The 22,004-nt window shown below is 42.1% G+C and overlaps 2 protein-coding genes across 2 annotated transcripts; both read left to right on the top strand.

The window, feature by feature from the left end:
• On the top strand, positions 1-4,631 carry LOC308109774 (golgin subfamily A member 7-like; the record flags this gene model as incomplete). The annotated part of the gene is made up of 5 exons (XM_080463578.1): positions 1-42; positions 2,921-3,046; positions 3,778-3,930; positions 4,014-4,115; positions 4,548-4,631. 5 exons carry the CDS (start codon positions 1-3, stop codon positions 4,629-4,631), a joined length of 507 nt encoding a protein of 168 aa, XP_080319704.1.
• Positions 4,632-12,775: 8,144 nt separating this feature from the next.
• On the top strand, positions 12,776-17,367 carry LOC308109773 (golgin subfamily A member 7-like; the record flags this gene model as incomplete). Its single annotated transcript, XM_080463577.1, has 5 exons — positions 12,776-12,817; positions 15,666-15,791; positions 16,514-16,666; positions 16,750-16,851; positions 17,284-17,367. The coding sequence occupies 5 exons, from the start codon at positions 12,776-12,778 to the stop codon at positions 17,365-17,367; spliced, it is 507 nt and encodes a 168-aa protein (XP_080319703.1).
• Between the last annotated feature and the right edge of the window lie 4,637 nt (positions 17,368-22,004).

The raw sequence follows: 22,004 nt of genomic DNA, 5'->3' as shown, positions 1-22,004 counted from the left end.
ATGAGGAGCAGGGAGGAGCAGCGGGCGCAGCACTCTCTTAAGGTCAGTCCCCTTACAGCCCCAGAGAACAGAGGCGTATCGCTGTGAGGATGACGTTCCATACAGGTACCAGCCTCAGGTACAGCAGCCATCAGCCCCTGCAGCCCTGCCGTCAGCTTCATATCAGACGCCGCAATCATCAACAAACTATCCTCCAGCTCAACTCGTTGTCTACCTCAGTATGTACCCGTGCCAGGGATGAGTAACACCACTGCAGCACATCAGGCACTGTTCCCGACAAGTCAGACTACAGTCTCACACAATTTTGGTCCACAATCACACTCCACATATGGTGTGCCCAAACCCAAAATCCCAGACTTCACTACGGATAGTGAAAGGTAATTTGCTAACCTGAAGTTAGCTTTGGACAATCTGCTTGAACCCCATCTGGAACTGTCTGAAAAATACAAATACCTTGTGCTACTCGAACATCGTATACTCCCTGAGGCGCAGATGATAGGTCAGTCATGTCGACATGATCCATTCAATTACACAGCAGCCATGCATGCACTACAGCTCCAGTACAGTCAGCCACATCAACTAGCACAGAGTGAAATAGCAGCAATCCTCACGACACCTGATGTGAAACCTGGAGATGCACCAAAGACACTTGAAGAATCCCTGGTCTTACACATTTGCAGGCAAATGTGGGGGCGGCTGTGTGTTCTCTGACCGGAGCCCTGTAGTGGTCAGTTAGGCAAAATTAATCAGCAAGAGGTCGTTTTTCTCAACAGAGAGCGCCACACCGTCACCATTCCCTCCCTCAACAGTCCCTCGCTTTGCTCTGACCTCCTCTTCGCTGAGCTGGATATTAAGACATGCTTGTTCGTACGGCTTTTTCAGGTTCATCTTGTGGAACTGAAGATTCTTGTTTTGCTGCACCCGCAAATTATTTTGCACCTTCTTCAGTGGTAAAAAGTCACTTTTCATCTGAATGTCATTGTTCAGTTTTTCTTTCAACTCCGGATGCTGTCGCTGGAGTTTGGTTCTGCTTCCCGTTAAGTCTAGGCTCCTTACCGGCTCACGCTTGTACTTTACTTCCAAGTGTTTTTGCTGGTTGAGTTTCATCAGGTCTCGAACCTTCACCCGCGGAGACTTATCTCGGCTCAGGGCTTTGGTCTTTGCATTTATTGCCTTGCCGTCTTTTTCCAGTGCTTTGCAGTCTTTAAGTCCGCTGCTCATAACCTTCAGATTGTTCCGAAGAGCTTGGTTGTCCTGGATGAATTTGTCCCTGTCTTCCTTTACAGCCCTGTATTTCTCCTCCAAGGCTGCTTGAGCTTTGACTTTGCCGTTGAGCATGAGCACTTGCTTCTTCAAAAGATTATTTAAACTTCTGATCATTTTTCTCTCAGCTTTCAGTTCTTCATACTTACGCTGGAGGTCTCGGCTGTTGGTGAGCTTGTTGTTCAGCTCTTCCAGCTGGAGATTCAGGGTGCTGTTCTTTCTTTTAATGGCTTCTGTTTCCTCAAGAACAGTACAGCACTTTTTGTGAAGGCTTTCTTGTAAGTCCTCATCATTCGAGAGGAGAGGACAAGTATCGTCTCCACGACGCAGAAACTTGTTAATTTTTGCCTTGAACGTCATCTCTTCTGTGTTTATGTTGCTCTGTAATCAATTTGGCAGATCATGTAATCTGGTACTTCTAGTGAAACCTGCGAACGACACATATGAACTCTGGGGCAGCTGCAGTGTCTGTCCTTTCAAAATCTGCGCTTTGATCTGTGACATCACAACCATACTTCATAGCTTTGATGCCACTGAATCATCACCATCACAATGTGTGACATCATCTTTCTTTCATCTTACCACGCACACGCACACGCACACACGCACACACACACACACACACACACACACACACACACACACACACACACACATACACACACACACACACACACACACACACACACACACACACACACACACACACACACACACACACACACACACACACTTGTGTATGATATTGCTGTTTGAACTCATTCCATTATATCTGATAGTGGCAGTTTGGATACTAGTGGACACTCGTCGGCAGCAAGCAGCAGGTGCATAACATTTTAACGGAAATGTTCTAGTTCTAACTTTTGCTGTTGTGTCAGCGAGTTTTAGAGCAAACTGGAGACACACAGGTTGTGTGTGAATATTTGGTGTTTCAAAAATATGAAAAGCAAAAATAAGCCGACTGAAAAATAGTTTCTCCTCCTGTGTGTGTGTGTGTGTGTGTGTGTGTGTGTGTGTGTGTGTGTGTGTGTGTGTGTGTGTGTGTGTGTGTGTGTGTGTGTGTGTGTGTGTGTGTGTGTGTGTGTGTGTGTGTGTGTGTGTGTGTGTCAGAGGTATAGTATGTCCAGTGCTGGGCTTTGGTCCACCGAGTGATCGATCACACTGTCTGCTTGTCGTCCATCCTCGGTTTCACCTCCATCAAACTGTTTCCACACGTTTTGAGCGAACATGTGATCAAAGAGGTCCAGCCGAGGGAATACACCGTCTCTGGGGACCCATTCAGGAGTTACTGTATGAACGGTGTTATGCGTGAGTTAATATGTTTAAACCTGAAGCTGAACCTCATTCTAGTTTGACTTTTTCTGTTGCGCTTTGTAAGATATCAGCTTTATAGTTGAGAAAAAATTCAATGATATTTGATCATATTTTACATTTACCATGTTACTCTTACTACTTGCATTGTTTCTCTCAGCTTTTTGATTCCCGTTGATGTTAATTTTATTATTCTTATTAATATGGATGACTTATCAGTTTATGGATTATAAAGTCTTTTTCTTCAGAAGCACGAAGATCGATAAATATGTCTCTGTGTGTGTGTCGTCATATTGGATAATATATTGCATAAAGACTGATCATTGTGTGTCTTTGTCATCTTCAGTTTCATAACCTGCAGGAGCTGAGGCACAGCGCGTCTCTGGCCAACAAAGTATTCATCCAGAGAGACTACAGCGAAGGAACCACCTGCAAGTTTCAGACCAAGTTCCCCTCCGAGCTGGAGAGCAGGGTACGCAGAGCATTTCAAATTTAACATACTTCATAAGTAGATGTGCAACTAAGTAATTTATTCACCTTGTGTACAATTAGCGACAGTTTTCCCAAGTGTGAAAAGTAGGAAATCAAATCTCCAGTTTCATAACTCGATGTAGATAATTCATGAACTGTTTTATGGAGTCACAGAAGTCTACATTTAATGCATCAGAAACAAAACAAGTCTATCAATGCTCTTCCAGAAACTATCCATCACTGTATGTTTTATTGTAGCGAACACATGCTCCATGTTTGTAGTATTAGTAGTAAAGCCTTCATAATGACATTTAAATATTGTTCAATAATCAGCTGTACAGTTGTATAGTGACTAGCACTTATTATTATTATTATTATTATTATTATTATTATTATTATTATTGTATTTGTTTATTTTTTTAATTTTATTAGTGGTGGTAGTAGTAGTAACACATACTACTATGTATGTAAAATAAGAATACTATTGTTATTGCTACACACCGGATTCCTACCTGAACATTAATCAAACTTATTTCTCAAATTAAAATGTGAAAAATTGTAGAAAGTGAACCTGCCGTCACGCGACGTCGTGTTTTACCGAGCCGACATAAGTAGAATGAATTGAATGTGTGAATAATATCACCTCACTAAACTGTTTAAGGACAACATAGCAGTAGCTGTGTACCTACATTCCATTGATGGTTGCCATTTCATTGCTCCAAACTTGTGCAGATTGAGAGGACGTTGTTCGAGGACACTGTGAAAACGCTGAATAATTACTACGCAGAGGCAGAGAAAATTGGAGGACAGTCGTACCTGGAGGGCTGTCTGGCCTGCGCCACTGCGTATCTCATCTTCCTCTGCATGGAGACGCGTTACGAGAAGGTGGGACTGGTCGTCCTCATTCATGTCGATTGAATCCCGACTCCACCTTGCTGCTCATGTCTCCTGCTCTGTGTGTCTGTCAGGTTTTGAAGAAGATTGCTAAGTACATTCAGGAGCAGAATGAGAAGATTTATGCGCCCAGAGGTCTCCTCATCACAGATCCCATCGAGCGAGGGATGCGTGTTGTATCCTTACACACCCCGCGGATATTCACAATAATGATGATGTCACTGTGGGGAGTGACATGCAAGTCACTGATTACTGTTGTGAAATGATATCATTACAAGTACTGAGGCTTTTTGATTAAGTTACTAGTTGCTTTTCTCTGTCCTGATCCATGTGACTGCTGATAGCTTCAGCATTAACCAACCCAGTACTAAACCAACACCAAAGACAACTTTTTTAAACGAAGTAGATCACAAGGTTTCAAATGTACTAAAGCCTGAGGAAAATCACATGCTTGAAAAAAAACAACCCACAATTAAGTGTACACAGAGATTGAAACTAATTACAGTAATATGAGTACCTGTACTTATTTGCTTTCAGCCCTGAGCATCGTTACGTATCAACGCGTGTCCAAACAGAAACAAGTCGCTCCCTAACGACTCCCTCTCCAGATCGAGATCTCCATCTATGAAGACCGGGGCTCCAGCGGTTCCAGCTCAGGCAGCAGCTCTGTGTCCGGCAGCACCGCTCGATGACTGAGTACTTCCTCACGCCCCCACACTTCACCCGCACCCCGACGCCACGCTCACACCGACACCACGCTCACACAAAGGGTTTACCAGCTTGTTTCTGCTCAGTCCTCACATGGAAACTTTTGGAAACATGCACTTTAACGGTTCGTTTCAAAGACGTGTGCAGGTACTGACGTAGTGATGTTAGACAGCAATATATCTGAAAATCATGCAGCGAGAAATGCTTTGTGTGACTGTACAATTCCTCTCCTCGCTGTACTCTTAAACGTTAAGAAAAGAAAATGCTCGGATAGAAGTGAACACAGACCTCTTTAAACGTCATACCTCAGCCAGCATAACTCACCTCATAGTCCAGATTAACAGTTATAGCAGTTTGCCAAGAACCGTGGACCAATCAGACTGAACTCATTAGACTGTAGCTTTATAATCCTCGCTCTAATTTCCTACGTTTAGCAAACACAAGAAGAATATATAATAGTTTAAGGAAGGCAATATATAAGTTCACTGACCCAGAGCCCAGATTAATCCCATAAAAACACCTCTTCTCCCTTCGCTTTGCTTTTAATCCTGTTCTCTGGTGCATGAATGTCTGCCAGTCCATTCATGTAAATAATGTAGCAGATCTACCATCTTTCACACATGAAGCCTACGTTTTATTTGTAAGAGACACACACGCACACACACGCACACGTGCACAAATCCAAACTTTAACCTCTTGGTTTCACTGAGCGAGACCAAGTCTTCCTAAATTTAGATTATGCAAAACTTGTTACTGCATGAAATGCAGCAGCGAGCAGAAGAAAGGGTCAAAACGTCTTCCTGAAGCTCACCTGTGGTGTTACACAAACCCTTCCTTAGTTTATTAGCAAACTTCCAAAGAACCAGAACTGCCAAAAACCTGGCTCGCAAATGTGAATGTGTCTTTTCTGTTGGTGACATTTTGTGCAAGAACAAATTTTCATAACGCTTGTTGTTTGATACACATTGCAATGAGGTAAATATGACTGGTGTCAAATAAACCGTTTCATCGCACCGACGCAGAGCTCATTGTTCTTTCATCTGCTATCATGGAAATATGCAGAATGCATGCCTCTTATGTCAGGCAGGCTCAGAGCTCGACGTCCTCTAAAAGTCTCCTGTTTCAAAGATCGGAAGTCAAAAGGTTTTGAATTCTCTCTTGAGCTCGTCTGTCACGCAGCTGTTTCTGCCACTTTTCATGTGGAGCAGTATAACACGGTGAAACCTCGCCAGAGGAGACTGACTGCAGGGACACAGTTTGCAGGCATTCCCGCATTTTCCCTAAGAACACGATTAGAGACATTTTGATCAGATATGAAAACTCGTTGACATGCAAAGACGTGTGTGTCTGGTCCAGGGGTGTCAAACATAAGGTCTGCGGTCCAAAAAACTGGCCTGCAAGAGGCTTCAAACTACCAAACAAATGGTAACAACTAAAAACTGTTTTTTGGTTGCTGTCAAACTAGCCTCAAAGACATGATGTCAGGGCGAGTTTGTAAAAACACCCATAATGCAACAGCTAGAGGAAAAGGTTTTTGGACTTTTCAATGTATTTTGCATCAGAAGGTTTCATTAAAATTGTCTTTATCTTGAGATTGCTCATTTTTTCGCAGTAATTATGTCGTTGTGTGAAAATATAGACTTTTTCATTACGAATAATCTGCGCCTCAACAAAGGAAAACCTTCAAGTTTACATTTAAAGGTTATTGTGGCTCTATTTTACTTGTGGCCCCTGACCTAAAAGGAGTTTGACACCCCGGTCTGTTCTAGTCTTAACTTTACTATAACTATAGACACAAAAGTAAACTCAGCCAAGCTCAAAGTGAGAACAGGGATTTTCTGAGTTGCACTGGCTGAACTGCATCTGACAGGGTCGCCCTGTGTGGAATAGGTCAAAGGTCAAGATATAGAGAATAAAAGTGATTCCATTTTCTGGTGTGTTGGGGTCAAACTCGTAACCTGCACCCGTGAAAACCGGATCACTACAGACACAGAGAGTAGCGAAGTGCCGACAGACATGAGGAAGTACGTTTAGTCAGGAGCTTTAAGAGGAACAAGTCAGTGACCGTCCATCGTCTGTTCTGCTCGATCAAACTTAACAATTCTCTTCTGTTTTGATGAACTTTCTTTATTGGAAGTCACAAGCAAACAAACTATGAAAATAAAGAGAACAAAGTCAAAGAAATGTACAATTTACACAGGAAGAACATGCAAACTCGGCACATGAAGGCACCTCGAGCCCATTTCTCAAACCGGCATGTAATGTCACTGTAAGGCGTGAGAACTAACCACTGCACCTCTTTAATGGACATGGTTACCTTCATAATGCCTCCATACAATATAAAAAGGATTGCACACGCAGATTTTGGTGAGTTTTCTCTTTATTTTTTTTAAGTTTTGTTTCAGTCTCATGACTTTGATCATGAAATCCCACCAGAAAAGTCAATGTAAGACTGTTTTAACATCAAATTAACGTGATGGATATTTTTTCCGACGTCTAAAAATCTAAATTCAAAGGAAAAAAAAAAAGATATCATTATGTATTGATTGTTGAACAGAGAGCTGCAGTTTGATACGAGGAGCTCTCCCGAAGCACCGTGAACCACCAGCACAGGAACGCAGTGTGATTCCACTGTTTGTCCCAGGATCCATGTTCAGGTCCGGGGTTATTTTTTTACCCCAATAAAAGTCCCATCAGCATCAACCTGGTTTCTACAAAGCGTCCTGGACTTCAGGCAACGAAGCTCCTGAAATGTTTTCACTTCCTTGAAGCAAAGCTTCTAAAGGTCACAGGTACTTTTGGTCTGCTGTGGAAATGTTTTACGGAAAACCACAGATCTAATAATTTGCATCATGGTTTAAAACTCCAGACATTTTAATCAGGATCACTTCTTGAAATGAACAGAAGAGAGATTTAAAAAGTAGTTTCACCATCACAGCTGTAAAACAAATGTTTTACACGCCTGCACGCCTGCATTCATGCTGCATAAACGGCTCGGCCCAGTTTTTCCTTCTTCATTTCCAGCATGCATACAGAAGAAAGAGCAGTGTCCTGATAAGCAGAGACTCTGTTACTGCGCGCCACCAAGGGTCCTCTGAGTGGATGTTTGCTTCCAAGTGTGAAGCAGGATGTTTGCTTTTCACTGAAGGTCGTTCTCACCTCAGGTGTGTCAGCACAGGCAGCGCCATGACACACGTGAGGAAAAGCATCTTAAAGCTGGAGGCTTCGCACGGGGCTGCAGCAGAGTGGAAACCATAAAATGATGGAGCCAGCGCTGCGTGGACGGGGGCGTGGAGAACAACAAAAGAAGGTGGAAGAAGACAGAATGAAACACGTTAGATTTAGACACAACATGGTGAATGGTGGTGAAGAGAGTAAGAGAGTGTGCACAAGGGAATAAAGAAGCAGAGCAGCACTGCATTTCCTACAAAACCCTTTGTGGTTGTTTGTGAACTTTTTATTAAAAGGGTAAGTAAAAGAGGTGTAGCGTCCTAAAAATGTGTAGTCATGAACAAGTTTTTGTTCAATTTCCTATTTTATACTTAATAAAAAGTTACTCTCATTATAAATGATTTGATGAACAATTTTTGTAATCCAGGGGTATCAGTCAGAACGGTGAAATAGTGAAACTTTCCATTGCGAAATACAGTGAAATGTCCAGAAAACTTGTGTGTGTGTGTATATATATATATATATATATCTTATCAGCTCAGGTCTCAGTGTTGATTTGTGTCTGCTACTCTTAAGAACTTTGTCTTTTTTTATAAAAATCTACGTTTTCTTTGAAATCTATACAATATGCTTGGTGGTTTGGACGGATTGGAGCCTCTTGTTGGCCAGTTTTGGCCCACGGGGCTTATGTTTGACACTCCTGTTGTAATCCTTTTACCTTTGTGAAATATCTGCATTCAGAGCAAACAAACCTCTAAAAGTGGTGCTCATTTACTTTCTGAACAAATGTTTAAAAATTCAGTCACAAAATAAACTTACTTGCCTGAAAAATGCAGATAAAAACATTCAAGCATTAATTCAATTAAATTCATGATTTTAAAGGTACTATATGGTGTAAACTGTACTACATTTGTGCACAATTATACATGATATATGAAATTGGACACTTGAACGTACCCAAAATACTAAAACAGAGTAACTATTATAAACCTTAACTTGATGCTTCCTCCACTGTTTTTGATATGAGAACATATTAGTCATCTTTGTTTAGGTCAAAATAAGCAAACAAGAACAGAAAATAAAGACATACTGTCTGATTTATGTGGATTTAAGTGGGAAATGTTCATTCACACACGACTTTGCACTTTTTGTTTCTCATGATTTCATCCTCAACCACACAAACATTGACCTGCTGATTAGTTCACTTGTTTTGGGCAGAATTTATGTTTTATTCTCACTTTTACTGTTTTCTCAGCAGGTTTAACAGCAAACTGATGACAAAACACACACACACACACACACACACACACACACACACACACACACACACACACACACACACACACACACACACACACACACACACACACACACACACACACACACACACACACACACACACACACACACACACACACACACACACACACAGTGATTTGAGGGTCATCAATAAACATAAAATGCCTTTTCCTTTTTCTTTGTTTTCATTTATTTTGAACTGTGGGAGTTAACTGAAACACCGCAGAAAACCCACACATAGTCCACTGAGCAACAGTCCAAATCACGTGTTCAAGACGTCATTTCCATACCTCCAGAAGACGTCTTCAGGGAAGACAGAGTGTAAGAGTTTTGCACGTCTTTCCTGGACATTGTATGAACTGATGTTATCTGAGGCACTGTTAGTCTAATCACAAATACTTTTTAAGCTGGTCATATATAAGTGACATACTTACAAAATTATTGTGAGAATTAATTTGACGAAGTGTGTGATGTTGGTCTGTTGGGTAGGGTTCTTGCCTGTCATAAAAGAGGTTTGGGTTTGTGGCAGTTGTGCACACCACCGCCGGGTTCCCCCACAGAGTCACAGAGTCAGAAGTTCCCAAAACCATAATTCCATCCATCCATCCATTTTCTCCCGCCTATCCGTTTCCGGGTGGCGGGGGTGGCAGTCTGAGCACTGTCACCCAGATCACATTGCACCGATTAAGAACCTTTCCAGCAGGTGGTGAGCCCACGGGAAGGTCAAAACCATAATTCTTTTATTGAAATAAACAAAAACCACAAACTGAAACTCTCACATGCAGACTCTGCAGTCCTGCATGTCTCTTCCGCCTGTCACACCAGTGTCCGGGGAGAGAGGTGAGGAAGCACACCTGATTCCCATCAGGGCTTAATCACCTCCCTGTCACAGGGTTCAATTCCAGGTGTGGTCACAATTATTATTGTTTTTTTCAGTGCGTCACCTCAAACAGAGGTCTTGTTTGGACGTTCCCATGACGTCCAGACAGGACAGCCATGCAATGTCCAGGAAAGTCGTTCAAAAAAATATTCATTCTGGTTTCCCTGAAGACATCTTCTGAAGACATGGAAATGAGGTCTTAAAGACATGATTTGGACCACTGTTTGCTCAGAGGGACACAATGGGAACGCGTCACCTCCACACAGAGAAGCTCTAGGAGCTTTGTAATGGGTGACGGCTCCCCTCTGGTCCTCTCACATGAAGCTTATGAGGTTTCCTGTGCACATCATGTTGGTTTGAGCCGTCGTCTGATTGGTCAGGATTATGGTCTGGCTCTGTGGCGCAGGATCAAATACAATCTCATGAAGGGGGAGTGTTAAGAATTCTCCAAGTTAAATATTCTGAAGTGGGCGCTTTTATTGTTAAAGGCCGAGTGGGCACTTGCGTCCTCCTACGCACGTTCTGAAGCAAACAGGTTTACGGTGGTGAAGCAGTCACTGACGATTTCTTTAATTCTCGTGTCTTTTCAGAAACTGCTAAACCGTAGTAAACTCACCATGGCAAACTCTGTGTAGTTTCCCACTGAATGAAGCCTTAGCTTGACGCTCTATCGATTTCCCTCTTCTTTATCCACATAGAAAAAATCCACAGGACCACTCGTAAAGTTTAACAGTTTATTTAGGCTCAGAAACAAACAAAAAAGGGGTGGTACAGGAAAAATGTCCAAAGGTGTATAACGTCATAAAAGTAGTCCGTTAAATCCTGGTAACAATCATTAATGATAAGAAAAGAAGGAGAGAGGTCAAAAGACCGTGTGGCTCCACTCTCAGACTGCCTGACTCACAGTCCCAGGTAACCCCCAAACTCCCCCCTCCTGAGAGCATCAATTAAGTAATTAAAGGTACACAGCTACCTGAAAACGCCAAACAGTTACTCATTTCCAAACAGTGCAAATATGACATAAAGTAAATTTTTATCCACCTAAATTAACCCCAAATACTAAATCATTAACTTATTACAATATTGCACATATGAACTGAAAATACCTGTAAATGATCCTCCTAATTCCTTCTAAATCAATTAACTTAAATTACTGCAGTTTTAGATTAACTTAAAGGAGACATATCATGCTTTTAAATCCTTCCTTTTTACATATAAATCATACAGTTGTGGTCTATATAAAGCGGAACTGCAATGCTTGGGTCTGAATTCCTCATTATTATAGCTCCACAGGCCCCTTTTCTACCCCCTTTCTGATGCGCTTCTGAGAGCAACTCGTTTTGGGGCGGTCTCTTCAAATGCAAATGAGACACTTCATACCCCGCCTCCTCTCCAGGTTGCAGAGGTGACACTCTGTTCAACGCCACCCTGTTCGACCATCTTTGTAGTTTGATAGAACAGATACAATTATCTAGCGGCGCAGAAACTTTATATTCACGCATTATTTACAAAATGTCAACAACGGAAGATTTGTCCATCCAGCCATACATGTTCGAGCCAGAGTCGGACCCGGCGGAGCGAGATGAAAATGACGATGATGCACCCGAAGAACAACGTCTTCATATGGATGTAACGCAATGGTGTGTTACTATATTTACACTAAATTAAATCACGTAGGCCATATCATAGGATCATAGGATCTAAAACGAGCACACAGCGCTAACATATGAAGACGGTGCAACTGCTAATGCTAACAAAACAATGACAGGGACGTCTTATCATCACACTTTTTAGCGTTATATACAGCTTACCCAAGTGCTCTGTTCGTTGTCTCTATAGATAGAAGGAACTGACCGCTCAATCAGACGAAGTCTTTCGGCAAATCCTTTATACTGGCGGAGGTTACTGAAGCAGTCATCTTTGAAGTGCTTCGCGCACACAAAAATGACCTTACCCACAGATGTGGGTACATTTCTGTGAAAAATAAAACTCAACCAGGCACTTCGAAAAGGTTCTGATGCTGGGAGACGGTGTAACGAAGCTTGTGGGTTACTACATCCAACTACCGAACATTTCGACTTATCCTCTCGTAACTTCGGCATCCTTGAGGTTGGACTACAAAATCGCAGCGAGAAACCAACATGGCGGATTGCTCGAAGTTGTGGGCCTGGAGTCGATGTCCTAATTTGGCAGTTCCGCTGCGAATACTTTGACGTCATTGTTCAAAAAACGTAATAGAGAATAGAAAAATCGAAACAGATTGCAAAATATGACCAAAACAGAATATAAAGATATCAACGGAGCATGATATGATATGATAGCGTGATATGTCCCCTTTAAATTGTTATTTACCCTTTTAACCAACGTCAATAAAATGCATTTAGGCTCCTACACTCTGATTAGTTAACTACTCGAACTGTGTGCTCCGTTCTCTGCGTTGTATGCAGAATGCACAACCTTTCATATGATTTCCTCACTAAAGGACTGAAATTTCATCTGATGTCTCGTGTGCTCTCTGACCGGAGCCCTGTAGTGGTCAGTTAGGCAAAATTAATCAGCAACAGAGGTCGTATTCCTCAACAAAGGGTCCTTCGAGCCGGATTATTGACAACTACAGAATATGGCATCAGAGGGCTATACAACGTCCCGCCCTCATAGGGACGCACCAGAGCGACAAGTGAGACAGCGCCGCACACCTGGACATCTGGAATAGTACATCCTTGCCTACAATCCTCACTGGCCTGCCCCTTCCTCCCACTCTGACGATGATGAATGAGCATGAGGAGCAGGGAGGAGCAGCGGGCGCAGCACTCTCTTAAGGTCAGTCCCCTTACAGCCCCAGAGAACAGAAGCGTATCGCTGTGAGGATGACGTTCCATACAGGTACCAGCCTCAGGTACAGCAGCCATCAGCCCCTGCAGCCCTGCCGTCAGCTTCATATCAGACGCCGCAATCATCAACAAACTATCCTCCAGCTCAACTCGTTGTCTACCTCAGTATGTACCCGTGCCAGGGATGAGTAACACCACTGCAGCACATCAGGCACTGTTCCCGACAAGTCAGACTACAGTCTCACACAATTTTGGTCCACAATCACACTCCACATATAGTGTGCCCAAACCCAAAATCCCAGACTTCACTACGGATAGTGAAAGGTAATTTGCTAACCTGAAGTTAGCTTTGGACAATCTGCTTGAACCCCATCTGGAACTGTCTGAAAAATACAAATACCTTGTGCTACTCGAACATCGTATACTCCCTGAGGCGCAGATGATAGGTCAGTCATGTCGACATGATCCATTCAATTACACAGCAGCCATGCATGCACTACAGCTCCAGTACAGTCAGCCACATCAACTAGCACAGAGTGAAATAGCAGCAATCCTCACGACACCTGATGTGAAACCTGGAGATGCACCAAAGACACTTGAAGAATCCCTGGTCTTACACATTTGCAGGCAAATGTGGGGGCGGCTGTGTGTTCTCTGACCGGAGCCCTGTAGTGGTCAGTTAGGCAAAATTAATCAGCAAGAGGTCGTTTTTCTCAACAGAGAGCGCCACACCGTCACCATTCCCTCCCTCAACAGTCCCTCGCTTTGCTCTGACCTCCTCTTCGCTGAGCTGGATATTAAGACATGCTTGTTCGTACGGCTTTTTCAGGTTCATCTTGTGGAACTGAAGATTCTTGTTTTGCTGCACCCGCAAATTATTTTGCACCTTCTTCAGTGGTAAAAAGTCACTTTTCATCTGAATGTCATTGTTCAGTTTTTCTTTCAACTCCGGATGCTGTCGCTGGAGTTTGGTTCTGCTTCCCGTTAAGTCTAGGCTCCTTACCGGCTCACGCTTGTACTTTACTTCCAAGTGTTTTTGCTGGTTGAGTTTCATCAGGTCTCGAACCTTCACCCGCGGAGACTTATCTCGGCTCAGGGCTTTGGTCTTTGCATTTATTGCCTTGCAGTCTTTTTCCAGTGCTTTGCAGTCTTTAAGTCCGCTGCTCATAACCTTCAGATTGTTCCGAAGAGCTTGGTTGTCCTGGATGAATTTGTCCCTGTCTTCCTTTACAGCCCTGTATTTCTCCTCCAAGGCTGCTTGAGCTTTGACTTTGCCGTTGAGCATGAGCACTTGCTTCTTCAAAAGATTATTTAAACTTCTGATCATTTTTCTCTCAGCTTTCAGTTCTTCATACTTACGCTGGAGGTGTCGGCTGTTGGTGAGCTTGTTGTTCAGCTCTTCCAGCTGGAGATTCAGGGTGCTGTTCTTTCTTTTAATGGCTTCTGTTTCCTCAAGAACAGTACAGCACTTTTTGTGAAGGCTTTCTTGTAAGTCCTCATCATTCGAGAGGAGAGGACAAGTATCGTCTCCACGACGCAGAAACTTGTTAATTTTTGCCTTGAACGTCATCTCTTCTGTGTTTATGTTGCTCTGTAATCAATTTGGCAGATCATGTAATCTGGTACTTCTAGTGAAACCTGCGAACGACACATATGAACTCTGGGGCAGCTGCAGTGTCTGTCCTTTCAAAATCTGCGCTTTGATCTGTGACATCACAACCATACTTCATAGCTTTGATGCCACTGAATCATCACCATCACAATGTGTGACATCATCTTTCTTTCATCTTACCACGCACACGCACACACGCACACACGCACACACACACACACACACACACACACACACACACACACACACACACACACACACACACACACACACACACACACACACACACACACACACACACACACACACACACACACACACACACACACACACACACACACACACACACTTGTGTATGATATTGCTGTTTGAACTCATTCCATTATATCTGATAGTGGCAGTTTGGATACTAGTGGACACTCGTCGGCAGCAAGCAGCAGGTGCATAACATTTTAACGGAAATGTTCTAGTTCTAACTTTTGCTGTTGTGTCAGCGAGTTTTAGAGCAAACTGGAGACACACAGGTTGTGTGTGAATATTTGGTGTTTCAAAAATATGAAAAGCAAAAATAAGCCGACTGAAAAATAGTTTCTCCTCCTGTGTGTGTGTGTGTGTGTGTGTGTGTGTGTGTGTGTGTGTGTGTGTGTGTGTGTGTGTGTGTGTGTGTGTGTGTCAGAGGTATAGTATGTCCAGTGCTGGGCTTTGGTCCACCGAGTGATCGATCACACTGTCTGCTTGTCGTCCATCCTCGGTTTCACCTCCATCAAACTGTTTCCACACGTTTTGAGCGAACATGTGATCAAAGAGGTCCAGCCGAGGGAATACACCGTCTCTGGGGAACCATTCAGGAGTTACTGTATGAACGGTGTTATGCGTGAGTTAATATGTTTAAACCTGAAGCTGAACCTCATTCTAGTTTGACTTTTTCTGTTGCGCTTTGTAAGATATCAGCTTTATAGTTGAGAAAAAATTCAATGATATTTGATCATATTTTACATTTACCATGTTACTCTTACTACTTGCATTGTTTCTCTCAGCTTTTTGATTCCCGTTGATGTTAATTTTATTATTGTTATTAATATGGATGACTTATCAGTTTATGGATTATAAAGTCTTTTTCTTCAGAAGCACGAAGATCGATAAATATGTCTCTGTGTGTGTGTGTCGTCATATTGGATAATATATTGGATAAAGACTGATCATTGTGTGTCTTTGTCATCTTCAGTTTCATAACCTGCAGGAGCTGAGGCACAGCGCGTCTCTGGCCAACAAAGTATTCATCCAGAGAGACTACAGCGAAGGAACCACCTGCAAGTTTCAGACCAAGTTCCCCTCCGAGCTGGAGAGCAGGGTACGCAGAGCATTTCAAATTTAACATACTTCATAAGTAGATGTGCAACTAAGTAATTTATTCACCTTGTGTACAATTAGCGACAGTTTTCCCAAGTGTGAAAAGTAGGAAATCAAATCTCCAGTTTCATAACTCGATGTAGATAATTCATGAACTGTTTTATGGAGTCACAGAAGTCTACATTTAATGCATCAGAAACAAAACAAGTCTATCAATGCTCTTCCAGAAACTATCCGTCACTGTATGTTTTATTGTAGCGAACACATGCTCCATGTTTGTAGTATTAGTAGTAAAGCCTTCATAATGACATTTAAATATTGTTCAATAATCAGCTGTACAGTTGTATAGTGACTAGCACTTATTATTATTATTATTATTATTATTATTATTATTGTATTTGTTTATTTTTTTAATTTTATTAGTGGTGGCAGTAGTAGTAACACATACTACTATGTATGTAAAATAAGAATACTATTGTTATTGCTACACACCGGATTCCTACCTGAACATTAATCAAACTTATTTCTCAAATTAAAATGTGAAAAATTGTAGAAAGTGAACCTGCCGTCACGCGACGTCGTGTTTTACCGAGCCGACATAAGTAGAATGAATTGAATGTGTGAATAATATCACCTCACTAAACTGTTTAAGGACAACATATCAGTAGCTGTGTACCTACATTCCATTGATGGTTGCCATTTCATTGCTCCAAACTTGTGCAGATTGAGAGGACGTTGTTCGAGGACACTGTGAAAACGCTGAATAATTACTACGCAGAGGCAGAGAAAATTGGAGGACAGTCGTACCTGGAGGGCTGTCTGGCCTGCGCCACTGCGTATCTCATCTTCCTCTGCATGGAGACGCGTTACGAGAAGGTGGGACTGGTCGTCCTCATTCATGTCGATTGAATCCCGACTCCACCTTGCTGCTCATGTCTCCTGCTCTGTGTGTCTGTCAGGTTTTGAAGAAGATTGCTAAGTACATTCAGGAGCAGAATGAGAAGATTTATGCGCCCAGAGGTCTCCTCATCACAGATCCCATCGAGCGAGGGATGCGTGTTGTATCCTTACACACCCCGCGGATATTCACAATAATGATGATGTCACTGTGGGGAGTGACATGCAAGTCACTGATTACTGTTGTGAAATGATATCATTACAAGTACTGAGGCTTTTTGATTAAGTTACTAGTTGCTTTTCTCTGTCCTGATCCATGTGACTGCTGATAGCTTCAGCATTAACCAACCCAGTACTAAACCAACACCAAAGACAACTTTTTTAAACGAAGTAGATCACAAGGTTTCAAATGTACTAAAGCCTGAGGAAAATCACATGCTTGAAAAAAAACAACCCACAATTAAGTGTACACAGAGATTGAAACTAATTACAGTAATATGAGTACCTGTACTTATTTGCTTTCAGCCCTGAGCATCGTTACGTATCAACGCGTGTCCAAACAGAAACAAGTCGCTCCCTAACGACTCCCTCTCCAGATCGAGATCTCCATCTATGAAGACCGGGGCTCCAGCGGTTCCAGCTCAGGCAGCAGCTCTGTGTCCGGCAGCACCGCTCGATGACTGAGTACTTCCTCACGCCCCCACACTTCACCCGCACCCCGACGCCACGCTCACACCGACACCACGCTCACACAAAGGGTTTACCAGCTTGTTTCTGCTCAGTCCTCACATGGAAACTTTTGGAAACATGCACTTTAACGGTTCGTTTCAAAGACGTGTGCAGGTACTGACGTAGTGATGTTAGATAGCAATATATCTGAAAATCATGCAGCGAGAAATGCTTTGTGTGACTGTACAATTCCTCTCCTCGCTGTACTCTTAAACGTTAAGAAAAGAAAATGCTCGGATAGAAGTGAACACAGACCTCTTTAAACGTCATACCTCAGCCAGCATAACTCACCTCATAGTCCAGATTAACAGTTATAGCAGTTTGCCAAGAACCGTGGACCAATCAGACTGAACTCATTAGACTGTAGCTTTTTAATCCTCGCTCTAATTTCCTACATTTAGCAAATACCAGAAGAATATATAATAGTTTAAGGAAGGCGATATATAAGTTCACTGACCCAGAGCCCAGATTAATCCCATAAAAACACCTCTTCTCCCTTCGCTTTGCTTTTAATCCTGTTCTCTGGTGCATGAATGTCTGCCAGTCCATTCATGTAAATAATGTAGCAGATCTACCATCTTTCACACATGAAGCCTACGTTTTATTTGTAAGAGACACACACACGCACACACACGCACACGTGCACAAATCCAAACTTTAACCTCTTGGTTTCACTGAGCGAGACCAAGTCTTCCTAAATTTAGATTATGCAAAACTTGTTACTGCATGAAATGCAGCAGCGAGCAGAAGAAAGGGTCAAAACGTCTTCCTGAAGCTCACCTGTGGTGTTACACAAACCCTTCCTTAGTTTATTAGCAAACTTCCAAAGAACCAGAACTGCCAAAAACCTGGCTCGCAAATGTGAATGTGTCTTTTCTGTTGGTGACATTTTGTGCAAGAACAAATTTTCATAACGCTTGTTGTTTGATACACATTGCAATGAGGTAAATATGACTGGTGTCAAATAAACCGTTTCATCGCACCGACGCAGAGCTCATTGTTCTTTCATCTGCTATCATGGAGATATGCTGAATGCATGCCTCTTATGTCAGGCAGGCTCAGAGCTCGACGTCCTCTAAAAGTCTCCTGTTGCAAAGATCGGAAGTCAAAAGGTTTTGAATTCTCTCTTGAGCTCGTCTGTCACGCAGCTGTTTCTGCCACTTTTCATGTGGAGCAGTATAACACGGTGAAACCTCGCCAGAGGAGACTGACTGCAGGGACACAGTTTGCAGGCATTCCCGCATTTTCCCTAAGAACACGATTAGAGACATTTTGATCAGATATGAAAACTCGTTGACATGCAAAGACGTGTGTGTCTGGTCCAGGGGTGTCAAACATAAGGTCTGCGGTCCAAAAAACTGGCCTGCAAGAGGCTTCAAACTACCAAACAAATGGTAACAACTAAAAACTGTTTTTTGGTTGCTGTCAAACTAGCCTCAAAGACATGATGTCAGGGCGAGTTTGTAAAAACACCCATAATGCAACAGCTAGAGGAAAAGGTTTTTGGACTTTTCAATGTATTTTGCATCAGAAGGTTTCATTAAAATTGTCTTTATCTTGAGATTGCTCATTTTTTCGCAGTAATTATGTCGTTGTGTGAAAATATAGACTTTTTCATTACGAATAATCTGCGCCTCAACAAAGGAAAACCTTCAAGTTTACATTTAAAGGTTATTGTGGCTCTATTTTACTTGTGGCCCCTGACCTAAAAGGAGTTTGACACCCCGGTCTGTTCTAGTCTTAACTTTACTATAACTATAGACACAAAAGTAAACTCAGCCAAGCTCAAAGTGAGAACAGGGATTTTCTGAGTTGCACTGGCTGAACTGCATCTGACAGGGTCGCCCTGTGTGGAATAGGTCAAAGGTCAAGATATAGAGAATAAAAGTGATTCCATTTTCTGGTGTGTTGGGGTCAAACTTGTAACCTGCACCCGTGAAAACCGGATCACTACAGACACAGAGAGTAGCGAAGTGCCGACAGACACGAGGAAGTACGTTTAGTCAGGAGCTTTAAGAGGAACAAGTCAGTGACCGTCCATCGTCTGTTCTGCTCGATCAAACTTAACAATTCTCTTCTGTTTTGATGAACTTTCTTCATTGGAAGACACAAGCAAACAAACTATGAAAATAAAGAGAACAAAGTCAAAGAAATGTACAATTTACACAGGAAGAACATGCAAACTCGGCACATGAAGGCACCTCGAGCCCTTTTCTCGAACCGGCATGTAATGTCACTGTAAGGCGTGAGAACTAACCACTGCACCTCTTTAATGGACATGGTTACCTTCATAATGCCTCCATACAATATAAAAAGGATTGCACACGCAGATTTTGGTGAGTTTTCTCTTTATTTTTTTTAAGTTTTGTTTCAGTCTCATGACTTTGATCATGAAATCCCACCAGAAAAGTCAATGTAAGACTGTTTTAACATCAAATTAACGTGATGGATATTTTTTCCGACGTCTAAAAATCTAAATTCAAAGGAAAAAAAAAAAGATATCATTATGTATTGATTGTTGAACAGAGAGCTGCAGTTTGATACGAGGAGCTCTCCTGAAGCACCGTGAACCACCAGCACAGGAACGCAGTGTGATTCCACTGTTTGTCCCAGGATCCATGTTCAGGTCCGGGGTTATTTTTTTACCCCAATAAAAGTCCCATCAGCATCAACCTGGTTTCTACAAAGCGTCCTGGACTTCAGGCAACGAAGCTCCTGAAATGTTTTCACTTCCTTGAAGCAAAGCTTCTAAAGGTCACAGGTACTTTTGGTCTGCTGTGGAAATGTTTTACGGAAAACCACAGATCTAATAATTTGCATCATGGTTTAAAACTCCAGACATTTTAATCAGGATCACTTCTTGAAATGAACAGAAGAGAGATTTAAAAAGTAGTTTCACCATCACAGCTGTAAAACAAATGTTTTACACGCCTGCACGCCTGCATTCATGCTGCATAAACGGCTCGGCCCAGTTTTTCCTTCTTCATTTCCAGCATGCATACAGAAGAAAGAGCAGTGTCCTGATAAGCAGAGACTCTGTTACTGCGCGCCACCAAGGGTCCTCTGAGTGGATGTTTGCTTCCAAGTGTGAAGCAGGATGTTTGCTTTTCACTGAAGGTCGTTCTCACCTCAGGTGTGTCAGCACAGGCAGCGCCATGACACACGTGAGGAAAAGCATCTTAAAGCTGGAGGCTTCGCACGGGGCTGCAGCAGAGTGGAAACCATAAAATGATGGAGCCAGCGCTGCGTGGACGGGGGCGTGGAGAACAACAAAAGAAGGTGGAAGAAGACAGAATGAAACACGTTAGATTTAGACACAACATGGTGAATGGTGGTGAAGAGAGTAAGAGAGTGTGCACAAGGGAATAAAGAAGCAGAGCAGCACTGCATTTCCTACAAAACCCTTTGTGGTTGTTTGTGAACTTTTTATTAAAAGGGTAAGTAAAAGAGGTGTAGCGTCCTAAAAATGTGTAGTCATGAACAAGTTTTTGTTCAATTTCCTATTTTATACTTAATAAAAAGTTACTCTCATTATAAATGATTTGATGAACAATTTTTGTAATCCAGGGGTATCAGTCAGAACGGTGAAATAGTGAAACTTTCCATTGCGAAATACAGTGAAATGTCCAGAAAACTTGTGTGTGTGTGTATATATATATATATATATATATATATATATATCTTATCAGCTCAGGTCTCAGTGTTGATTTGTGTCTGCTACTCTTAAGAACTTTGTCTTTTTTTATAAAAATCTACGTTTTCTTTGAAATCTATACAATATGCTTGGTGGTTTGGACGGATTGGAGCCTCTTGTTGGCCAGTTTTGGCCCACGGGGCTTATGTTTGACACTCCTGTTGTAATCCTTTTACCTTTGTGAAATATCTGCATTCAGAGCAAACAAACCTCTAAAAGTGGTGCTCATTTACTTTCTGAACAAATGTTTAAAAATTCAGTCACAAAATAAACTTACTTGCCTGAAAAATGCAGATAAAAACATTCAAGCATTAATTCATTTAAATTCATGATTTTAAAGGTACTATATGGTGTAAACTGTACTACATTTGTGCACAATTATACATGATATATGAAATTGGACACTTGAACGTACCCAAAATACTAAAACAGAGTAACTATTATAAACCTTAACTTGATGCTTCCTCCACTGTTTTTGATATGAGAACATATTAGTCATCTTTGTTTAGGTCAAAATAAGCAAACAAGAACAGAAAATAAAGACATACTGTCTGATTTATGTGGATTTAAGTGGGAAATGTTCATTCACACACAACTTTGCACTTTTTTTTCTCATGATTTCATCCTCAACCACACAAACATTGACCTGCTAATTAGTTCACTTGTTTTGGGCAGAATTTATGTTTTATTCTCACTTTTACTGTTTTCTCAGCAGGTTTAACAGCAAACTGATGACAAAACACACACACACACACACACACACACACACACTCACTCACACACGCACGCACACACACACACACACACACACACACACACACACACACACACACACACACACACACACACACACACACACACACACACACACACACACACACACACACACACACA

The sequence above is a fragment of the Lipophrys pholis genome (assembly GCF_963383615.2).
Source record: "Lipophrys pholis genome assembly, chromosome: 5".
Classification (NCBI taxonomy): domain Eukaryota; kingdom Metazoa; phylum Chordata; class Actinopteri; order Blenniiformes; family Blenniidae; genus Lipophrys; species Lipophrys pholis.
Note: the sequence above shows the minus strand (reverse complement) of the source record. Positions and strands in the feature narration are given on the sequence as shown.